At 37.1% G+C, this 18,334-nt stretch overlaps 1 protein-coding gene across 1 annotated transcript in view; it reads left to right on the plus strand.

Moving 5' to 3' along the window:
- Positions 1 to 18,334, plus strand: part of LOC138328021 (arf-GAP with Rho-GAP domain, ANK repeat and PH domain-containing protein 1-like) — a 95,088-nt gene that overhangs the window by 68,755 nt on the left and 7,999 nt on the right. The window contains exons 36-45 of the mRNA XM_069274596.1: positions 1,335 to 1,446; positions 1,715 to 1,817; positions 4,500 to 4,580; positions 6,899 to 6,976; positions 11,874 to 11,948; positions 15,800 to 15,914; positions 16,213 to 16,343; positions 16,732 to 16,857; positions 17,033 to 17,127; positions 17,290 to 17,328. Of these exons, the coding sequence (XP_069130697.1) occupies positions 1,335 to 1,446; positions 1,715 to 1,817; positions 4,500 to 4,580; positions 6,899 to 6,976; positions 11,874 to 11,948; positions 15,800 to 15,914; positions 16,213 to 16,343; positions 16,732 to 16,857; positions 17,033 to 17,127; positions 17,290 to 17,328 (955 nt within the window). The remainder of the gene's footprint in view (positions 1 to 1,334; positions 1,447 to 1,714; positions 1,818 to 4,499; positions 4,581 to 6,898; positions 6,977 to 11,873; positions 11,949 to 15,799; positions 15,915 to 16,212; positions 16,344 to 16,731; positions 16,858 to 17,032; positions 17,128 to 17,289; positions 17,329 to 18,334) is intronic.

Consider the following 18,334-nt stretch of genomic DNA (forward strand, 5'->3'; position numbering starts at 1 on the left):
CTAGGACTGGGTTCCACTTTGTTACAGGACTGGTACCTTAGTTACGTGGACTGGTCCACTTTGTTACTAGACTGGTCATTTCATTGTTAGTACCCTTGTTACTAGACTGGTCACTTTATTTACTGGACTGGTCACTCATTTTCAGTTCCGTTTGTTACTGGGACTGGTCACTTTGTTACTAGACTGGTCACTTTATTACTAGACTGGTCACTTTGTTACTAGACTGGTCACTTTATTACTGACTGGTCACCTTGTTACTGGACTGGTCACGTTTGTTACTGGACTGGTTCCATTTCAATTGTTAGTCACCCTTTTGTTACTAGACTGGTCACTTTAATTACTGGACTGGTCTACTCATTTTCAGTTCCGTTTGTTACTGGACTTGTCACTTTGTTACTAGACTTGTCACTTTGTAACTGTACTGGTCACTTTGTTACTGGACTGTCACTACTCATTATTTCAGTACCACTTTGTTACTGGACTGGTCACTTTGTTACTAGACTTGTCACTTTGTTACTAGACTTGTCACTTTGTAACTGTACAGGTCACTTTGTTACTGGACTGGTCGCTTCATTTCAGTAACGGATTGTTACTGGACTGGTCACTTTGTTACTGGACTGGTCACTTCATTTTCAGTTCCGTTTTGTTACTAGACTTGTCACTTTGTTACTAGATTGGCCACTTTGTTACTAGACTTGTCACTTCTTTTTCAGTACCGTTTGCATACTGGACTGGTCACTTTGTTACTAGACTGGTCATTCCACTTTTTCAGTACCCTTTTTACTGTGACTGGTCACTTTGTTACTGGACTGGTCATTTCATTGTCCAGTACCCTTTGTTACTGGACTGGTCACTTTGGTTACTGGAGCTGGTCACTTTGTTAATGGACTGGTCACTTTGTTACTAGATTGGTCATTTTGTTACTGGACTGGTTACTTTGTTACTGGACTGGTCACTTTCATTTTCAGTTCCGTTTGTTACTAGACTTGTCACTTTGTTACTAGACTGGCCACTTTATTACTGTACTTGTCACTTTGTTACTAGACTTGGTCACTTCTTTTTCAGTACCGTTTTGCTACTGGACTGGTCACTTTGTTACTCAGACTGGTCATTCTCCATTTTCAGTACCCTTTTTACTGGACTGGTCACTTTGTTACTGGACTGGTCATTTCATTGTCAGTACCCTTTGTTACTGGACTGGTCACTTGGTTACTGACTGGTCACTTTGTTAAATGGACTGGTCACTTTTGTTACTAAGACTGGTCATTTTTGTTACTGGACTGGTCACTTTGTTACTGGACTGGTCACTTCATTGTCAGTACTCTTTGTTACAGGTAAGATGTCAACGGAACAGACCAAACTAGATTGGTATCACTACTACATACGAGAGCTGCCCCTAGTACATCGTCGCACACTCAGACGACTGGTCATCCACATCTTTTACAAGTAAGTCCTCCTTCACCGATATACATTAATACATATGATATTTGATTTGAAGAGATTAATAAAGTCTTTCCATACCTAGAAGAAGTGACGACAAAATCACAATCCGAGATGTAATTTATGAACATTGAATCCAAGGCTTACAAAGGTTGTACATTCATGAATTCCCTCAAGGATTGCATAGGAGAACATAATTATTATGATTTTTATTTGTTTACAGATGGTATATATTTGTTGTTTTGTTGTTGATAGATTATCCACAATGAAGTAGTGATGAGAACAAAATGAGTGTGAGGAACATTGCCACTTCCTTTGGATCGACGTTGATGAATGCTGGAAAAATAAACGACACTAGCAATACAGCAATACTGACAGTAAGTGTTCTGTCTTTACTTATTTTAGAATATATCTGCCCTTGCAGGTGGGTATCGTGATGTTTCTGTTGTTAGAGCAAAAATTATGTCATTTTCTCTGAAAAGTAATGACGTTATGCACTCAAACAGATGACGTCACAATCAATACATACCCTCAAGGGCAGATAACACTGTATTATGAAAATAATATTTAAACCACCCATAGAAATATTGTCTGTAAAAAAAGTAGAAAATCACAGTTAGTGCTGGTGTTTCAGTTATGTAAAGCCAATTTTGTTACTTTTTGATTTTCTGGATTATATGAATGTTTGGAAAACATCTCATAATTCTAACTATCATGTTGTGTTATTTTTTATCAATTAGGCTTCTTTATTGTTTTGCTCAACATAAAGATTTGAGTTGTGTAAAAGTTTGTTACTGTCTCACTCTAACGCAATGTTTATAAAACAGTCTCTCTAATACGATGTTTATAGGACAGTCTCTCTAATACAATGTTTATATGACAGTCTCTCTAATACAATAAGATTATAGGGAGATGTCTCTCTAATACAATGTTTATAGGACAGTCTCTCTAATACAATGTTTATAGGACAGTCTCTCTAATACAATGTTTATAGGACAGTCATACAATGTTTATAGGACAGTCTCTCTAATACAATGTTTAATAGGACAGTCTAATATCAATGTTTATAGGACAGTCTCTCTAGTACAAATGTTTATAGTACAGTCTAATACAATGTTTATAGACAGTCTCTCTAATACAATGTTTATATGGACAGTCTTCTCAAATACAATGTTTATAGGACAGTCTCTCTAATACAATGTTTATAGGACAGTCTCTCTAGTACAATGTTTAAATGACAGTCTCTCATATACAATGGGTATTATAGGACAGTCTCTCTAATACAATGTTTATAGGACAGTCTCTCTAATACTACAGTCTCTAATACAATGTTTATAGGACAGTCTCTCTAATACAATGTTTATAGGACAGTCTCTCTCAGTACAATGTTTTATAGACAGTCTAATACAATGTTTATAGGACAGTCTCTCTAATCAATGTTTTATAGGACAGTATCTCTCTAATACAATGTTTATAGGACAGTCTCTATCTAATACAATGTTTATAGGACAGTCTAATACAATGTTTAATAGGACAGTCTAATACAAATAGGACAGTCTAATACAATGTTTATAGGATTCAGTCTCTCTAATACAATGTTTATAGGACAGTCTTTACAATGTTTATAGGACAGTCTCTCTCTAATACAATGTTTTATTAGGACAGTCTCTCTAATACAATGTTTATAGGACAGTCTCTCTAATACAATGTTTTATAGGACAGTCTCTCTAATACAATGTTTATAGGACAGTCTCTCTAATACAATGTTTATAGGACAGTCTCTCTAATACAATGTTTATAGACAGTCTCTCTAATAACAATGTTTATAGGACAGTCTCTCTAATACAATGTTTATAGGACAGTCTCTCTAATTACAATGTTTATAGGACAGTCTCTCTAATACAATGTTTATAGGACAGTCTCTCTAATACAATGTTTATAGGACAGTCCTCTCTAATACAATGTTTATAGGACAGTCTCTCTAATACAATGTTTATAGGACAGTCTCTCTAATACAATGTTTATAGGACAGTCTCTCTAATACAATGTTTATAGGACAGTCTCTCTAATACATGTTTATAGGACAGTCTATCTAATACAATGTTTATAGGACAGTCTCTCTAATACAATGTTTATAGTACAGTCTCTCTAATACAATGTTTATAGGACAGTCTCTCTAATACAATGTTTATAGGACAGTCTCTCTAATACAATGTTTATAGGACAGTCTCTCTATACAATGTTAATAGGACAGTCTCTCTCTAATACAATGTTTATAGGACAGTCTCTCTAATACAATGTGTGTTTATAGGACAGTCTCTCTAATCACAATGTTTTATAGGACAGTCTCTAATACAATGTTTATAGGACAGTTCTCTCTATACAATGTTTATAGGGTACAGTCTCTCTAATACAATGTTTTATAGGACAGTCTCTCTAATACAATGTTTATAGGACAGTCTCTCTAATACAATGTTTATAGGACAAGTCTCTCTAATACAATGTTTATAGGACAGTCTCTCTCTAATACAATGTTTATAGATACATTGTTATAGGACTCTCTAATACAATGTTTATAGGACAGTCTCTCCTAATGACAATTGTTTATAGGACAGTCTCTCTAATACAATGTTTATAGGACAGTCTCTCTAAATACAATGTTTATAGGACAGTCTCTCTAATACAATGTTTATAGGACAGTCTCTCTAATACAATGTTTATAGGACAGTCTCTCTAATACAATGTTTATAGGACAGTCTCTCTAATACAATGTTTATAGGACATCTCTCTAATACAATGTTTATAGGACAGTCTTCTAATACAATGTTTATAGGACAGTCTCTCTAATACAATGTTTATAGGACAGTCTCTCTAATACAATGTTTATAGGACAGTCTCTCTAATACAATGTTTATAGGACAGTCTCTCTAATACAATGTTTATAGGACAGTCTCTCTAATACAATGTTTATAGGACAGTCTCTCTAATACAATGTTTATAGGACAGTCTCTCTAATACAATGTTTATAGTACAGTCTCTCTAATACAATGTTTTATATGGGGGCTGAGGGAGGACAAAACATTCCGTATGAGATGCGCGTTATAGAAGACATCATCTGTCACCATGAAAAACTGTTTGAGGTATGTAGTAAGATGTTATCGACAACTTATATACAATTATTATATGCTGTTAGTAGTTATTTTTTGGTGCCACAGTGGTGGAGTGGTTAAGATGTCCCAACATGTTATCACAAGCGCTCTGCTGCTGAATTTGAATCCCGTGTAGGGTAGCTGCCATGTACTGACTGCTGGTCAGTGGTTTTTTAGGTCATCTGACCCAAAGGGTCAGGATGACCTATAGTCATCATGCACCGTCCGTCGTCGTCCGCTGTGCGCCGTGCGCCGTGCGTAAACTTTTCATTCAAACAACATCTTCTCAATAACCGTAAGGCCCAAAGTACTCATATTTGGCCTGTAGCATACTGGGATGAAGGGCTATCAAAGTTGTGAAAATAAATGACCTTGACCTACTTTCAAGGTCACAGGGGTCAAATCGGCTAAAATCTTGAACGACTTCTTCTAACTAACCGAAAGGTTCAGGGTACTCATATTTGGCCTGTAGCATGCTGGGATGAAGGGCTACAAAGTTGTGAAAATTAATGACCCTGACGTACTATCAAGGTCACCAGGGGTCAAATAGGCTAAAATCTTTGAACGACTTCTTCTAACTAACCATAAGGTCCAGGGTACTCATTTTTGGCCTGTAGCATGCTGGATGAAGGGCTACCAAAGTAGTGAAAAAAAATGACCTTTACGTACTTTCAAGGTCACAGGGGTCAAATAGGCTAAAATCTTTGAACGACTTCTTCTAACTAACTAACGACCGAGAGTGTCCAGGGTACTCATATTTGGCCTGTAGCATGCTGGGATGAAGGGCTACCAAAGTTGTGAAAATAAATGACCTTGACCTACTTTCAAGGTCACAGGGGTCAAATAGGCTAAAATCTTTGAAGGACTTCTTCTAACTAACCGAAAGGTCCAGGGTACTCATATTTGGCCTATAGCATGCTTGGATGAAGGGCTACAAAAGTTGTGAAAATTAATGACCTTGACTTACTGTCAAGGTCACCGGGGGTCAAATAGGCTAAAATCTTTGAACGACTTCTTCTAACTAACCGAAAGGTCCAGGGTACTCATATTTGGCCTGTAGCATGCTGGGATGAAGGGCTACCAAAGCTGTGAAAATGAATGACCTTGACCTACTTTCAAGGTCATAGATATAGGAGTCAAATAGACTAAAATCTTTGAATGACTATTTTCTAACTAACCGAAAGGTTCATGGTACTCATAATTTGCCTGTAGCATGCTGGGATGAAGGGCTACCAAAGTTGTGAAAATGAATGACCTTGACGTATTGTCAAGGTCACAGGGGTCAAATAGGCTAAATTCTTTGAACGATTTTTGTTAACTAACCCAAAAGTCCAGGATACTCATATTTTGCTGGTGGCATGCTGGGATGAAGGGTTACCATAATTATAAAAATGAATGACCTTGACCTTCTTTCAAGGTCACAAGGGTCAATTAAGCTAAAATCTTTTAACTACACCTTTTAATTAGCCGAAAGGTCCAGGGTATTCATATTTAGTCAATAGCATGCTGAGATAAAGGGCTATCAAAGCAGTGGAAATGAATGACTTTGACCTACTTTCAAGGTCACGAGAGTCAAATATTCCAAAATCTTGAATTTTGAACTTCTTCTCAAGTTCTACCAGTGTGATTAAGCTGAAACCTGCATGAAAATGATCCTGACATGGTCCCGACTAAGTGTTGTTATATTTTATGTCGATCCAAAATCCAAGATGGCTGCCACAGATGATCCAAGATGGCTGCCACAGATGCCATCTTGAAAACACATTTGAACTTCTTCTCAAGTTCTACCAGTGCAATTTAACTGAAACTTGAAACATGAAATGCGACTGATATGATCTTGTCAAAGTGTTGTTATATCTCTTGTTGATTCCCAGATTGAAGATGGCTATACCATGGACACCATATCTAATTATTTTCCTATACAGCTATTGCCAAGATAGTCAGATGACCGTTAAGGCCCTTGGGCCTCTTGTCTCTGGATATTCCGGCTTTCATCCACCAAAAAATCTGGTCCTTATATGACCATTTAGTTGTTAATAGGATGTTAGAAAACCAAAAAATCTAAAAACCAAGTCATTTATTATTTTCTTTTTTTATGAATTGAAAACTTTTGAAAAATGTTGAAAATAGAAATTGCATAATATATGCAATTTGTGTGCCTCTAGTGCTCTTTGATATTGTTTCTTGGATATACGAGGTCTGCCCATTTCTTTCCAAGTAAGAAGAAGTTTTAAAACCTTACTTACCATTTGATGTGACAGCACTAGTTAGTCCCATATTTGTCAGGGTTTCACAATTGAATATTTTAGTTGGAGAAGACAAAGGAAGATCAGATCAGGAAGGCAGAGCTTCGTCTTAAAGATTTACAAGAACGGGCTAGTAAAAGGGTAAGTACATCGATCATCACCATGGTAACATGGGTGGTCTGTTACAGAAGTGACAAACTCTCAGTTAGACAATGATATAGAAGTCACATCAAGTATAACCATTTAATGGAAAAGACCTTGAAAACTAATGGATGGATTTTGATCAAGTTTCACACAATGATAGCATATGAGAAAATACAGATTGGGATAGAATTTGGGGTCCAAAGGTCAACTACAAAAGTCACTTTTGCTAAAAATTGGTCCATTTATGTAAAGAAGGTTGCCACTTTCTTTACCATTCACACAACTAAAAAGGTGAACAATAGAATTTTATAATAAATATGTTGTTATGAAAAATAAGGAATAAGAAACACTTTATTTTGTGTAAATAGTTGTTTTTATTTCTTATTCAATATTCATTATAGAAATTTGCCTGGAAATCAAACAAAACAATCATAAAATTCATACCATATTGAAGATGAAGTCTTACTGATTTCAAAAATGTATACATGTATGACCTTAATGTTAAAGATAATTTCAATTCATTAAGTAAAAAAAATTATCATTATCATGAACTGCCTGAGGAAATAACAACATCAAACAGTTGTATGTGTTGAATGTATGTTGCCTAGCAACAATGTTCGCTGCAGCAGTAAATGTATACATTGTTGCAATACATGTCTGTGGGGTAAAGAGTTAAATTTGATTTTGTTTCCAGATGATAAGTTAAAAAACCATGAAAGGATTTTGATCAAACCTCATGCAATGGTAGCATATGAGAAAATACAGCTTGGGATTGAATTTGGGGTCAAAAGGTCAACTGCAAAGGTCACTGTTACTAAAAATAGATTGTTTTGAAATTTAAGTTTCCGGATGATAACTTGAGAACACATTTAATGGAATTTGATCAAACTTCATACAATGGTAACATAGGAGATTACATAGCTTGGGGTTGAATTTGGGGTCAAAAGGTCAACTACAAAGGTCACTGTTACTAAAAATAGATTGTTTCACAAAATATATAGGTTCCAGATGATAACTTAGAAAACATTCTGATCAAGCTTCATGCAATGGTAGCATATGAGAAAATACAGCTTGGGATTGAACTTGGAGTCAAAAGGTCAACTACAAAGGTTACAGCTTTCAAAAATAGTTTATTTCACAAATTTTTGTTTCTGAATGATAATTTGAGAACACATCAACAGAATTTGTTCAAACTTCATACAATGATAGCATAACTAAACAATAACAACTTGCCATAGTTTAGAAACTGTAATTGACAACAGGGGACATGTGTTGCTTGCAAACCTTACTGTAAGCTTGTTATTATAATATTATATTTAAAATCTGTGTATAACAAAGTAATAAAAAAGTAATATTGTTTTCCCTTAGATGTTCGTTTTAACCTTGTATTACTGTACATTGCTTATACATATTCAATAATATATAAAACAGTATATTTTATTTGCTATAGAATATGTAGACACTATTTCAGACTGCCTTTGTTAGTCCCTGCCTATAGTTTTGTATGCACATGTATAACCTGTACGTAGAATCTGGTAACATTATAGACAGTTTGTATACCTATTCCTGTATCAGATTCAAAACAAGACGTATCGACAGGTAATTGATCCCTCTTTATTGTCAGTACTGATGTACTAGTCAAAGCATGATATGATGTCAATTGAAAATAATGTACATTGTATATACCTTTCTTGCTATGAAGCATATATGTATACTGTCAACTCTTATCTCAATGAGAAGTCTGTGATGTTAGGTCTTAAGATATAGGATATTTACTTATTTATATTCCTACTGAAACTGACAGCTGTCTTGGCGAGCAAATATTATGCATAATGTTATCTGTGCCAACTGTAAAAACAATTTGTAACAAGCAATCAAAGTTCTTAATTATAAAAAGACCTGATATTGGGCCTCTGACATACTGGGATGAAGGGCTATCAAGTTTGTTCAAATCAATGACCTTGATCTTCATTCAAGGTCACAGGGGTCAAAAATGCTAAAATCTTTAAACGACTTCTTCTCAATAACCAGAAGGCCTAGGGTACTGATAATAGGCTTGTAGCATGCTGGAAGGAAGGGCTACCAAGTTTGTTCAAATGAATGACCTTTACCTTCATTCAAGGTCACAGGGGTCAAATAGGCTAAAATCCTTTAAATGACTTCTTTTCAAAAACCAAAAGGCTCAGGGTACTGATATTGGGTATGTGACCTGCTGGGATGAAGAGCTGCCAAGTTTGTTCAAATGAATGACCTTGATCTACCAAGTTTGTTCAAATGAATGACCTTGACCTTCATTCAATGTCACAGGGGTCAAATAGGCTAAAATCTTTAAAGTGAATAGTCGGGCAAAGAAAAACCAGTCTAAATGCGTTCATTGGCCTTCCAAAAGTTCTCACATATTAATACGACGGTAAAGTTCTGCTTAGTTTCCCAGTTCTGACCATTAAAGAAAAGTTGAAAGCATTGAAAGCGAGGCTGCGTGGAAATGTAACCAAGGACATAGTGAGCCGGGAGGACGTTTTAGAATTTTCATACTTTAAATTTATTTCTTCGTACGCAGAAAGATTTTGACGAGAGATTTTATTTTTTTCATTTCATAAGAAAGTATACTGGATACATTCACACCATTTTTACCGACTTTAGCCATCCTTGCCCGACTGTTCACTTTAAATGACTTCTTCTCAAGAACATCTTCTTTTTAAGAACCGAAAGGCTCAAGGTTCTCATACTGGGCCTACAACATGCTGGGATAAAGGGCTACCAAGTTTGTTTCAAATGAATGACTTTGACCTTCATTCAAGGTCACAGGGGTCAAATAGGCTAAAATCTTTTAATGACTTTTTCTCAAGAACCAAAAGGCCCAGGATACTCATATTTGGCCTGCAGCATGCTGGGATAAAAGGCTACCAAGTTTGTTCAAATCAATGACCTTGACCTTCATTCAAGGTCACAGGGGTCAAATAGGTTAAAGTCTTTAAATGACTTCTTTTCAAGAACCAAAAGGCTCAGGATACTTATATTGGGCCTACAGCATGCTGGGATGAAGGGCTACCAAATTTGTTCAAATGAATGACCTTGACCTTCATTCAAGGTCACAGGGGTCAAATAGGCTAAAATCTTTAAATGATTTCTTGAGAATAACTAGAAGGCCTAGAGACCTGATATTGGGCCTGTGACCTACTGGGATGAAGAGCTACCAAGTTTGTTCACATGAATGACCTTGACCTTCATCCAAGGTCACAGGGGTCAAATAGGCTAAAATCTTGAAATTACTTTTTTGTGAATAACTAAGAGGCCTAGAGACCTGATGTAGGGCCTGTGACATGCTAGGATGAAGGGCTACCATATTTGTTTTAAAAAAATGACCTTGATCTTTATTCAAGATCACAGGGGTCAAAATGGCTAAATATTTAAATGACTATGTTGTATTGTGCCAATAGTCAGATGACCGTTAAGGCCCATGGGCCTCTTGTTTATTTTGCAATTTTTACTTGCACGAAAAACAGCATTTAAACTGGCATAAAGCACCTGTTACATTCATATGGCATTAGCAGAAAGAATCTCAAAACAACACCAGACAACCGTGTAGTTTATATTAACAATAGTAAAATACTTGGATATATATTTCTTCTCATTTACAAATTTATTTTTATGTATCATATCATACTCCATCCCGCATGTTCCCATTTGACATATACTACCATTTCTGAAATTATTGTGATACAGAAATGTTTAGGAGTTTTATGGGGGCAAACAATTTCTGAATTGGAACAAATATAAAAAAAATGTATAAGCGTTTACCATGGTACCTTCCAATTGACTTAGCTTCGTTATAGACAGGCTAGGTTTAACTAGGTGTTTCCTTGTGACTCATATGACCTTTATAGACAGGTTTGACTAGGTGTTTCCTTGTGACTTGGGTGGCCTTTATAGACAGGTTTGACTAGGTGTTTCCTTGTGCCTTGGGTGGCCTTTATAGACAGGTTTGACTAGGTGTTTCCTTGTGCCTTGGGTGGTTGTTATAGACAGGTTTAACTAGGTGTTTCATTGTGCCTTGGGTGGCCTTTTTAGACAGGTTTGACTAGGTGTTTCCTTGTGCCTTGGGTGGCCTTTATAGACAGGTTTGACTAGGTGTTTCCTTGTGCCTTGGGTGGCCTTTATAGACAGGTTTAACTAGGTGTTTTATTGTGCCTTGGATGGCCTTTATAGACAGGTTTGACTAGGTGTTTCCTTGTGCCTTGGATGGCCTTTATAGAAATGTTTGACTAGGTGTTTCCTTGTGCCTTGGATGGCCTTTATAGACAGGTATGACTAGGTGTTTCCTTGTGCCTTGGGTTGCCTTTATAGACAGTTTGACTAGGTGTTTCCTTGTGCCTTGGGTGGTCGTTATAGAGAGGTATGAATATGTCTGTTTGTTTTACGCATGCTGCCTTTTGATTCCCCATTATTGAGAGAATACAGTATCCTTGTGGCCACGAGCCTTGTGTACAGTGGACCCATGATAATCTGGATGCCGGTATTTTGGAAAACTCACAATTAAGTTGATAGAATTCATAGAACTCAGCAGTCAGGAAAATTCCTAATCTGGACTGTTTTGGCTAGGTATGCAAGTGTCCAGATTATCTGGGTTCAATGTTATATCAGTATTAAACATTTGCTTAATGACTACTTTACTAATGTGTAATTTAGAACTTGTTTTACGATGACTTTACATGTATGTAACTTTTACAGTATAATAGACAGTAAGAAATAGAATAATTTGTATAGGTTACGTACATTTATATCAAACCAAATTGCAGATTTGTGACACATTGAAACATGGTTTACAAGTGTATTTGAATATAAATTTAAAGATAATTCCATGTATAATAGTAATTCTGTCATTTTTCTACAGCAAAGTTACTATGGTGATCCCATGATGGTGTCTGTCCATTTCCTCGTCCACAATGGTCAGAGTGAAAGTATCCATGTAAGTGTATTAGATTTTGAATTGTGAAAGTGTCCATGTTAGTACATATATTAAATGGTTAACTCTGAACTTTTACAGTTAAAAACAAACTTCCAGATATAGAGTTGGTACCTGGTATACATTTTCATAAAAGTCATACTCCATACTGTACTGGGACCCTACCAGTAGTTGTGAAGAAATAGTATTTGTGATTTGGGAAACATTTAATTGTTTTATCTCATGAAACACATTATTCCACAACAACAAAACAACACCATCATGAGGTATTCGTCAGTAGCTCCAGACATTTGGAAATCTAGATGCACAGTAGAATATGCAATACACAATCACAACTACTGATCTGTCACAACTACTGATCTGTCACGACTACTGATCTGTCACGACTACTGATCTGTCACAACTACTGATCTGTCACGACTACTGATCTGTCACAACTACTGATCTGTCACAACTACTGATCTGTCACGACTACCGATCTGTCACAACAACTGATCTGTCACGACTACCGATCTGTCACAACTACTGATCTGTCACGACTACCGATCTGTCACGACTACCGATCTGTCACAACTACTGATCTGTCACAACTACTGATTTGTCACGACTACTGATCTGTCACAACTACTGATCTGTCACGACTACTGATCTGTCACGACTACTGATCTGTCACGACTACTGATCTGTCACGACTACTGATTTGTCACGACTACTGATCTGTCACGACTACTGATCTGCCACGACTACTGATCTGTCACGACTACTGATCTGTCACGACTACTGATCTGTCACGACTACTGATCTGTCACGACTACTGATCTGTCACGACTACTGATCTGTCACGACTACTGATCTGTCACGACTACTGATCTGTCACAACTACTGATCTGTCACGACTACTGATCTGTCACGACTACTGATCTGTCACGACTACTGATCTGTCACGACTACTGATCTGTCACGACTACTGATCAGTCACGACTACTGATCTGTCACGACTACTGATCTGTCACGACTACTGATCTGTCACAACTACTGATCTGTCACAACTACTGATCTGTCACCACTACTGATCTGTCACGACTACTGATCTGTCACGACTACTGATCTGTCACAACTACTGATCTGTCACAACTACTACTGATCTGTCACCACTACTGATCTGTCACATGTACAACTACTGATCTGTCACAACTACTGATTTGTCACGACTACTGATCTGTCACGACTACTGATCTGTCACATGTACAACTACTGATCTGTCACAACTACTGATCTGTCACGACTACTGATCTGTCACGACTACTGATCTGTCACGACTACTGATCTGTCACAACTACTGATCTGTCACAACTACTGATCTGTCACAACTACTGATCTGTCACAACTACTGATCTGTCACAACTACTGATCTGTCACAACTACTGATCTGTCACAACTACTGATCTGTCACGACTACTGATCTGTCACATGTACAACTACTGATCTGTCACAACTACTGATCTGTCACAACTACTGATCTGTCACGACTACTGATCTGTCACGACTACTGATTTGTCACGACTACTGATCTGTCACGACTACTGATCTGTCATGACTACTGATCTGTCACGACTACTGATCTGTCACAACTACTGATCTGTCACAACTACTGAGTCACAACTACTGATCTGTCACAACTACTGATCTGTCACGACTACTGATCTGTCACGACTACTGATATGTCACGACTAATGATCTGTCACAACTACTGATCTGTCACGACTACTGATCTGTCACATGTACAACTACTGATCTGTCACAACTACTGATCTGTCACAACTACTGATCTGTCACGACTACTGATCTGTCACGACTACTGATTTGTCACGACTACTGATCTGTCACGACTACTGATCTGTCATGACTACTGATCTGTCACAACTACTGATCTGTCACGACTACTGATCTGTCACGACTACTGATCTGTCACGACTACTGATCTGTCACGACTACTGATCTGTCACGACTACTGATCTGTCACGACTACTGATCTGTCACGACTACTGATCTGTCACGACTACTGATCTGTCACGACTACTGATCTGTCACGACTACTGATCTGTCACAACTACTGATCTGTCACAACTACTGATCTGTCACAACTACTGATCAACTACTGATCTGTCACGACTACTGATCTGTCACGACTACTGATCTGTCATGACTACTGATCTGTCACGACTACTGATCTGTCACAACTACTGATCTGTCACAACTACTGATCTGTCACGACTACTGATCTGTCACAACTACTGATCTGTCACGACTACTGATCTGTCACGACTACTGATCTGTCACGACTACTGATCTGTCACGACTACTGATCTGTCACAACTACTGATCTGTCACAACTACTGATCTGTCACGACTACTGATCTGTCACAACTACTGATCTGTCACGACTACTGATCTGTCACAACTACTGATCTGTCACGACTACTGATCTGTCACAACTACTGATCTGTCACAACTACTGATCTGTCACAATTGTCACAACTACTGATCTGTCACGACTACTGATCTGTCACAACTACTGATCTGTCACGACTACTGATCTATCACAACTACTGATCTATCACGACTACTGATCTGTCACGACTACTGATCTATCACGACTACTGATCTATCACAACTACTGATCTGTCACGACTACTGATCTATCACGACTACTGATCTATCATGACTACTGATCTGTCACGACTACTGATCTGTCATGATCACAACTACTGATCTGTCACGACTACTGATTTGTCACGACTACTGATCTGTCACAACTACTGATCTGTCACGACTACTGATCTGTCACGACTACTGATCTGTCACAACTACTGATCTGTCACGACTACTGATCTGTCACGACTACTGATCTGTCACAACTACTGATCTGTCACGACTACTGATCTGTCACGACTACTGATCTGTCACGACTACTGATCTGTCACGACTACTGACAACTACTGATCTGTCACAACTACTGATCTTTCACGACTACTGATCTGTCACGACTACTGATCTGTCACAACTACTGATCTGTCACAACTACTGATCTGTCACGACTACTGATCTGTCACAACTACTGATCTGTCACAACTACTGTTTGGATCATAGAAAATGATTCATACATTACAGAAATTATGTTTAAAACTGCTGAAAAATGTACATTTGAATGTATCGCCCTTATTGAAGGAAATATGATTCCAATTAGTATCAGGTAACAAGGTTTAATGGAGTATCATCTGCTGTCAAGTGTAAATTATAAACTCATTGAAGTATTCTAATGTTGAATCCCCGATATGTTTGTCCTGATACAATACAGTATTCAATTGTTGAATCCCTGATATGTTTGTCCTGATACAATACAGTATTCTAGTGTTGAATCCCTGATATGTTTGTCCTGATACAATACAGTATTCTAGTGTTGAATCCCTGATATGTTTGTCCTGATACAATACAGTATTCTAGTGTTGAATCCCTGATATGTTTGTCCTGATACAATACAGTATTCTAGTGTTGAATCCCTGATATGTTTGTCCTGATACAATACAGTATTCTAGTGTTGAATCCCTGATATGTTTGTCCTGATACAATACAGTATGTTAGTGTTGAATCACTGATATGTTTGTCCTGGTACAATACAGTATTCTAGTGTTGAATCCCTGATATGTTTGTCCTGATACAATACAGTATTATAGTGTTGAATCCCTGATATGTTTGTCCTGATACAATACAGTATTCTAGTGTTGAATCCCTAATATGTTTGTCCTGATACAATACAGTATTCTAGTGTTGAATCCCTGTTTGTCCTGTTACAGGTAGAACACAACACTCAGCCAGTAGATGTTATTGGTAAACTACTGACCAAGTTTAAGATACAGGCCGAACCCTCAAACTACGCTCTCCACGAGATTGTATGTAATGGCTCACTTGGTAAGTCAGCGCACTGTAACTAGGTTACATTATGAAAACACTACAAGCATTTTTTAGAAATGTTATTAATCTCTATAATATCAATAAAAATTTGGTCACACCACAGTCAATTATTTTACTCTAAATTGAGAAATTTCATCTTTTTTAAAGAGTCTTGTAATTTGAAAATATGTGAACCTGATGTGAGGGTATGTGATGAAAATATTAAATTTTGCATGGTCTTTGTTTAATTATATATCTAAGTTACCTCCTGTATGTTTGAGACAGTTTCCATGGTAACTGTGTGTGTTTCCTACAGAGCGACTGTTGTACCCCAAGGAGGACCTGTATAGGGTGGTAATGGCATGGACGTACTGGCAGAGTGAGTACAGCAGGACGGCCTGTCTCTGTCTGAAGCCGGCAGAACTCGCTCACAAGCTAGAGGGCTGCGTAAGTTTCCTACAATTATAATCCTGGTGTATACAAAATGTTCCCAGTGAATATTCCGTCAATCAACCTAGTGATCTTTTAGCAATAAGTTACCAGGGAATATTGAACTATCTTATATCTGATTTTGGCTGCTTAATATATAATACTTTGTGTCTTTGTAATTATATTTTTCAAAATACCATACTACACCGGTATATACAAATACATAAAGCTATCAAAAGATATTATTCACAATTGTGCATTCATATATACATGTACATGGATTTACAAGTATTTGGGAAACTCTTTAATTGGCATTTTAGAGCTATCTCACAAGTTTTTTTATAATTTTTATTGAAGAGAAAAGCTTTGAATCTATTTGCAACAACATTCATTGTATTGGTTTCAGTTTGAGCCAGGAAAAGGACCCTTTATGGAATCTCTGAAGTTCAGCAGAAAGGACAAAAATTTCAGCAAGTGCACCTTCCAGTTTATAAATAGCAAGCTGACCTACAGTAGCAATAAACTTTCTATGGTTAGTATTATTTTTTCCTGATAAATTACTCTTTATCCTGTAGTGCAGTGCCGGCTCGCTATGAATGTAATAAGTTGTAAAACAAACACTGATGAAAACTTATAGATTATAAAATTAGAATAAAGTATTCTGCAAGACTTCTGTGAATTTCATCTGAAGTGATTTTCTGTTATAGCCATTCCCAATATCATCCCAGAAGTCTGTCACCTCATGGAATGTTGAGGATTTAAGTATTTATATCGGGGCAGACCCAGAACGGAAGACTGCCAAGTAAGTATGTTTATGGAATGAATTCCTGGTAGCCTTGACAATGCTTATCTATCAGAAGTGAAGTATATATATACTGTAACAAACAATATGAAGTAGAACACACAAACATTACCACAATAAACTGTCATTTTGTAGTGTATCAAGTGGTTGTTTTATTTTCAGGTTCCCAATCACATTCCTTAAGAAAGGAGAAAGCGCGAGGTAAGTAATCTCTTACTATAGTCTGCCAACAAAGCGGGGTAAGTAATCTCTTACTATAGTCTGCCAACAAAGCAGGGTAAGTAATCTCTTACTATAGTCTGCCAACAAAGCAGGGTAAGTAATCTCTTACTATAGTCTGCCAACAAAGCAGGGTAAGTAATCTCTTACTATAGTCTGTCTACAAAGCGGGGTAAGTAATCTCTTACTATAGTCTGTCTACAAAGCGGGGTAAGTAATCTCTTACTTTAGTCTGACTACAAAGATTGGTAAGTAATCTCTTATTATAGTCTGCCAACAAAGCAAGGTAAGTAATCTCTTACTATAGTCTGTCTACAAAAAGGGGTAAGTAATCTCTTACTATAGTCTGTCTACAAAGCAGGGTAAGTAATCTCTTACTATAGTCTGTCTACAAAGCGGGGTAAGTAATCTCTTACTATAGTCTGTCTACAAAGCGGGGTAAGTAATCTCTTACTATAGTCTGCCAACAAAGCGGGGTAAGTAATCTCTTACTATAGTCTGCCAACAAAGCAGGGTAAGTAATCTCTTACTATAGTCTGTCTACAAAGCGGGGTAAGTAATCTCTTACTATAGTCTGCCAACAAAGCAGGGTAAGTGATCTCTTACTATAGTCTGTCTACAAAGCGGGGTAAGTAATCTCTTACTATAGTCTGTCTACAAAGCGGGGTAAGTAATCTCTTACTATAGTCTGTCTACAAAAAGGGGTAAGTAATCTCTTACTTTAGTCTGACTACAAAGATTGGTAAGTAATCTCTTATTATAGTCTGCCAACAAAGCAAGGTAAGTAATCTCTTACTATAGGCTGTCTACAAAGCGGGGTAAGTAATCTCTTATTATAGTCTGCCAACAAAGCAAGGTAAGTAATCTCTTACTATAGGCTGTCTACAAAGCGGGGTAAGTAATCTCTTATTATAGTCTGCCAACAAAGCAAGGTAAGTAATCTCTTACTATAGGCTGTCTACAAAGTGGGGAAAGTAATCTCTTATTA

Source organism: Argopecten irradians, chromosome 7 (genome assembly GCF_041381155.1).
Source record: "Argopecten irradians isolate NY chromosome 7, Ai_NY, whole genome shotgun sequence".
Classification (NCBI taxonomy): Eukaryota; Metazoa; Mollusca; class Bivalvia; order Pectinida; family Pectinidae; genus Argopecten; species Argopecten irradians.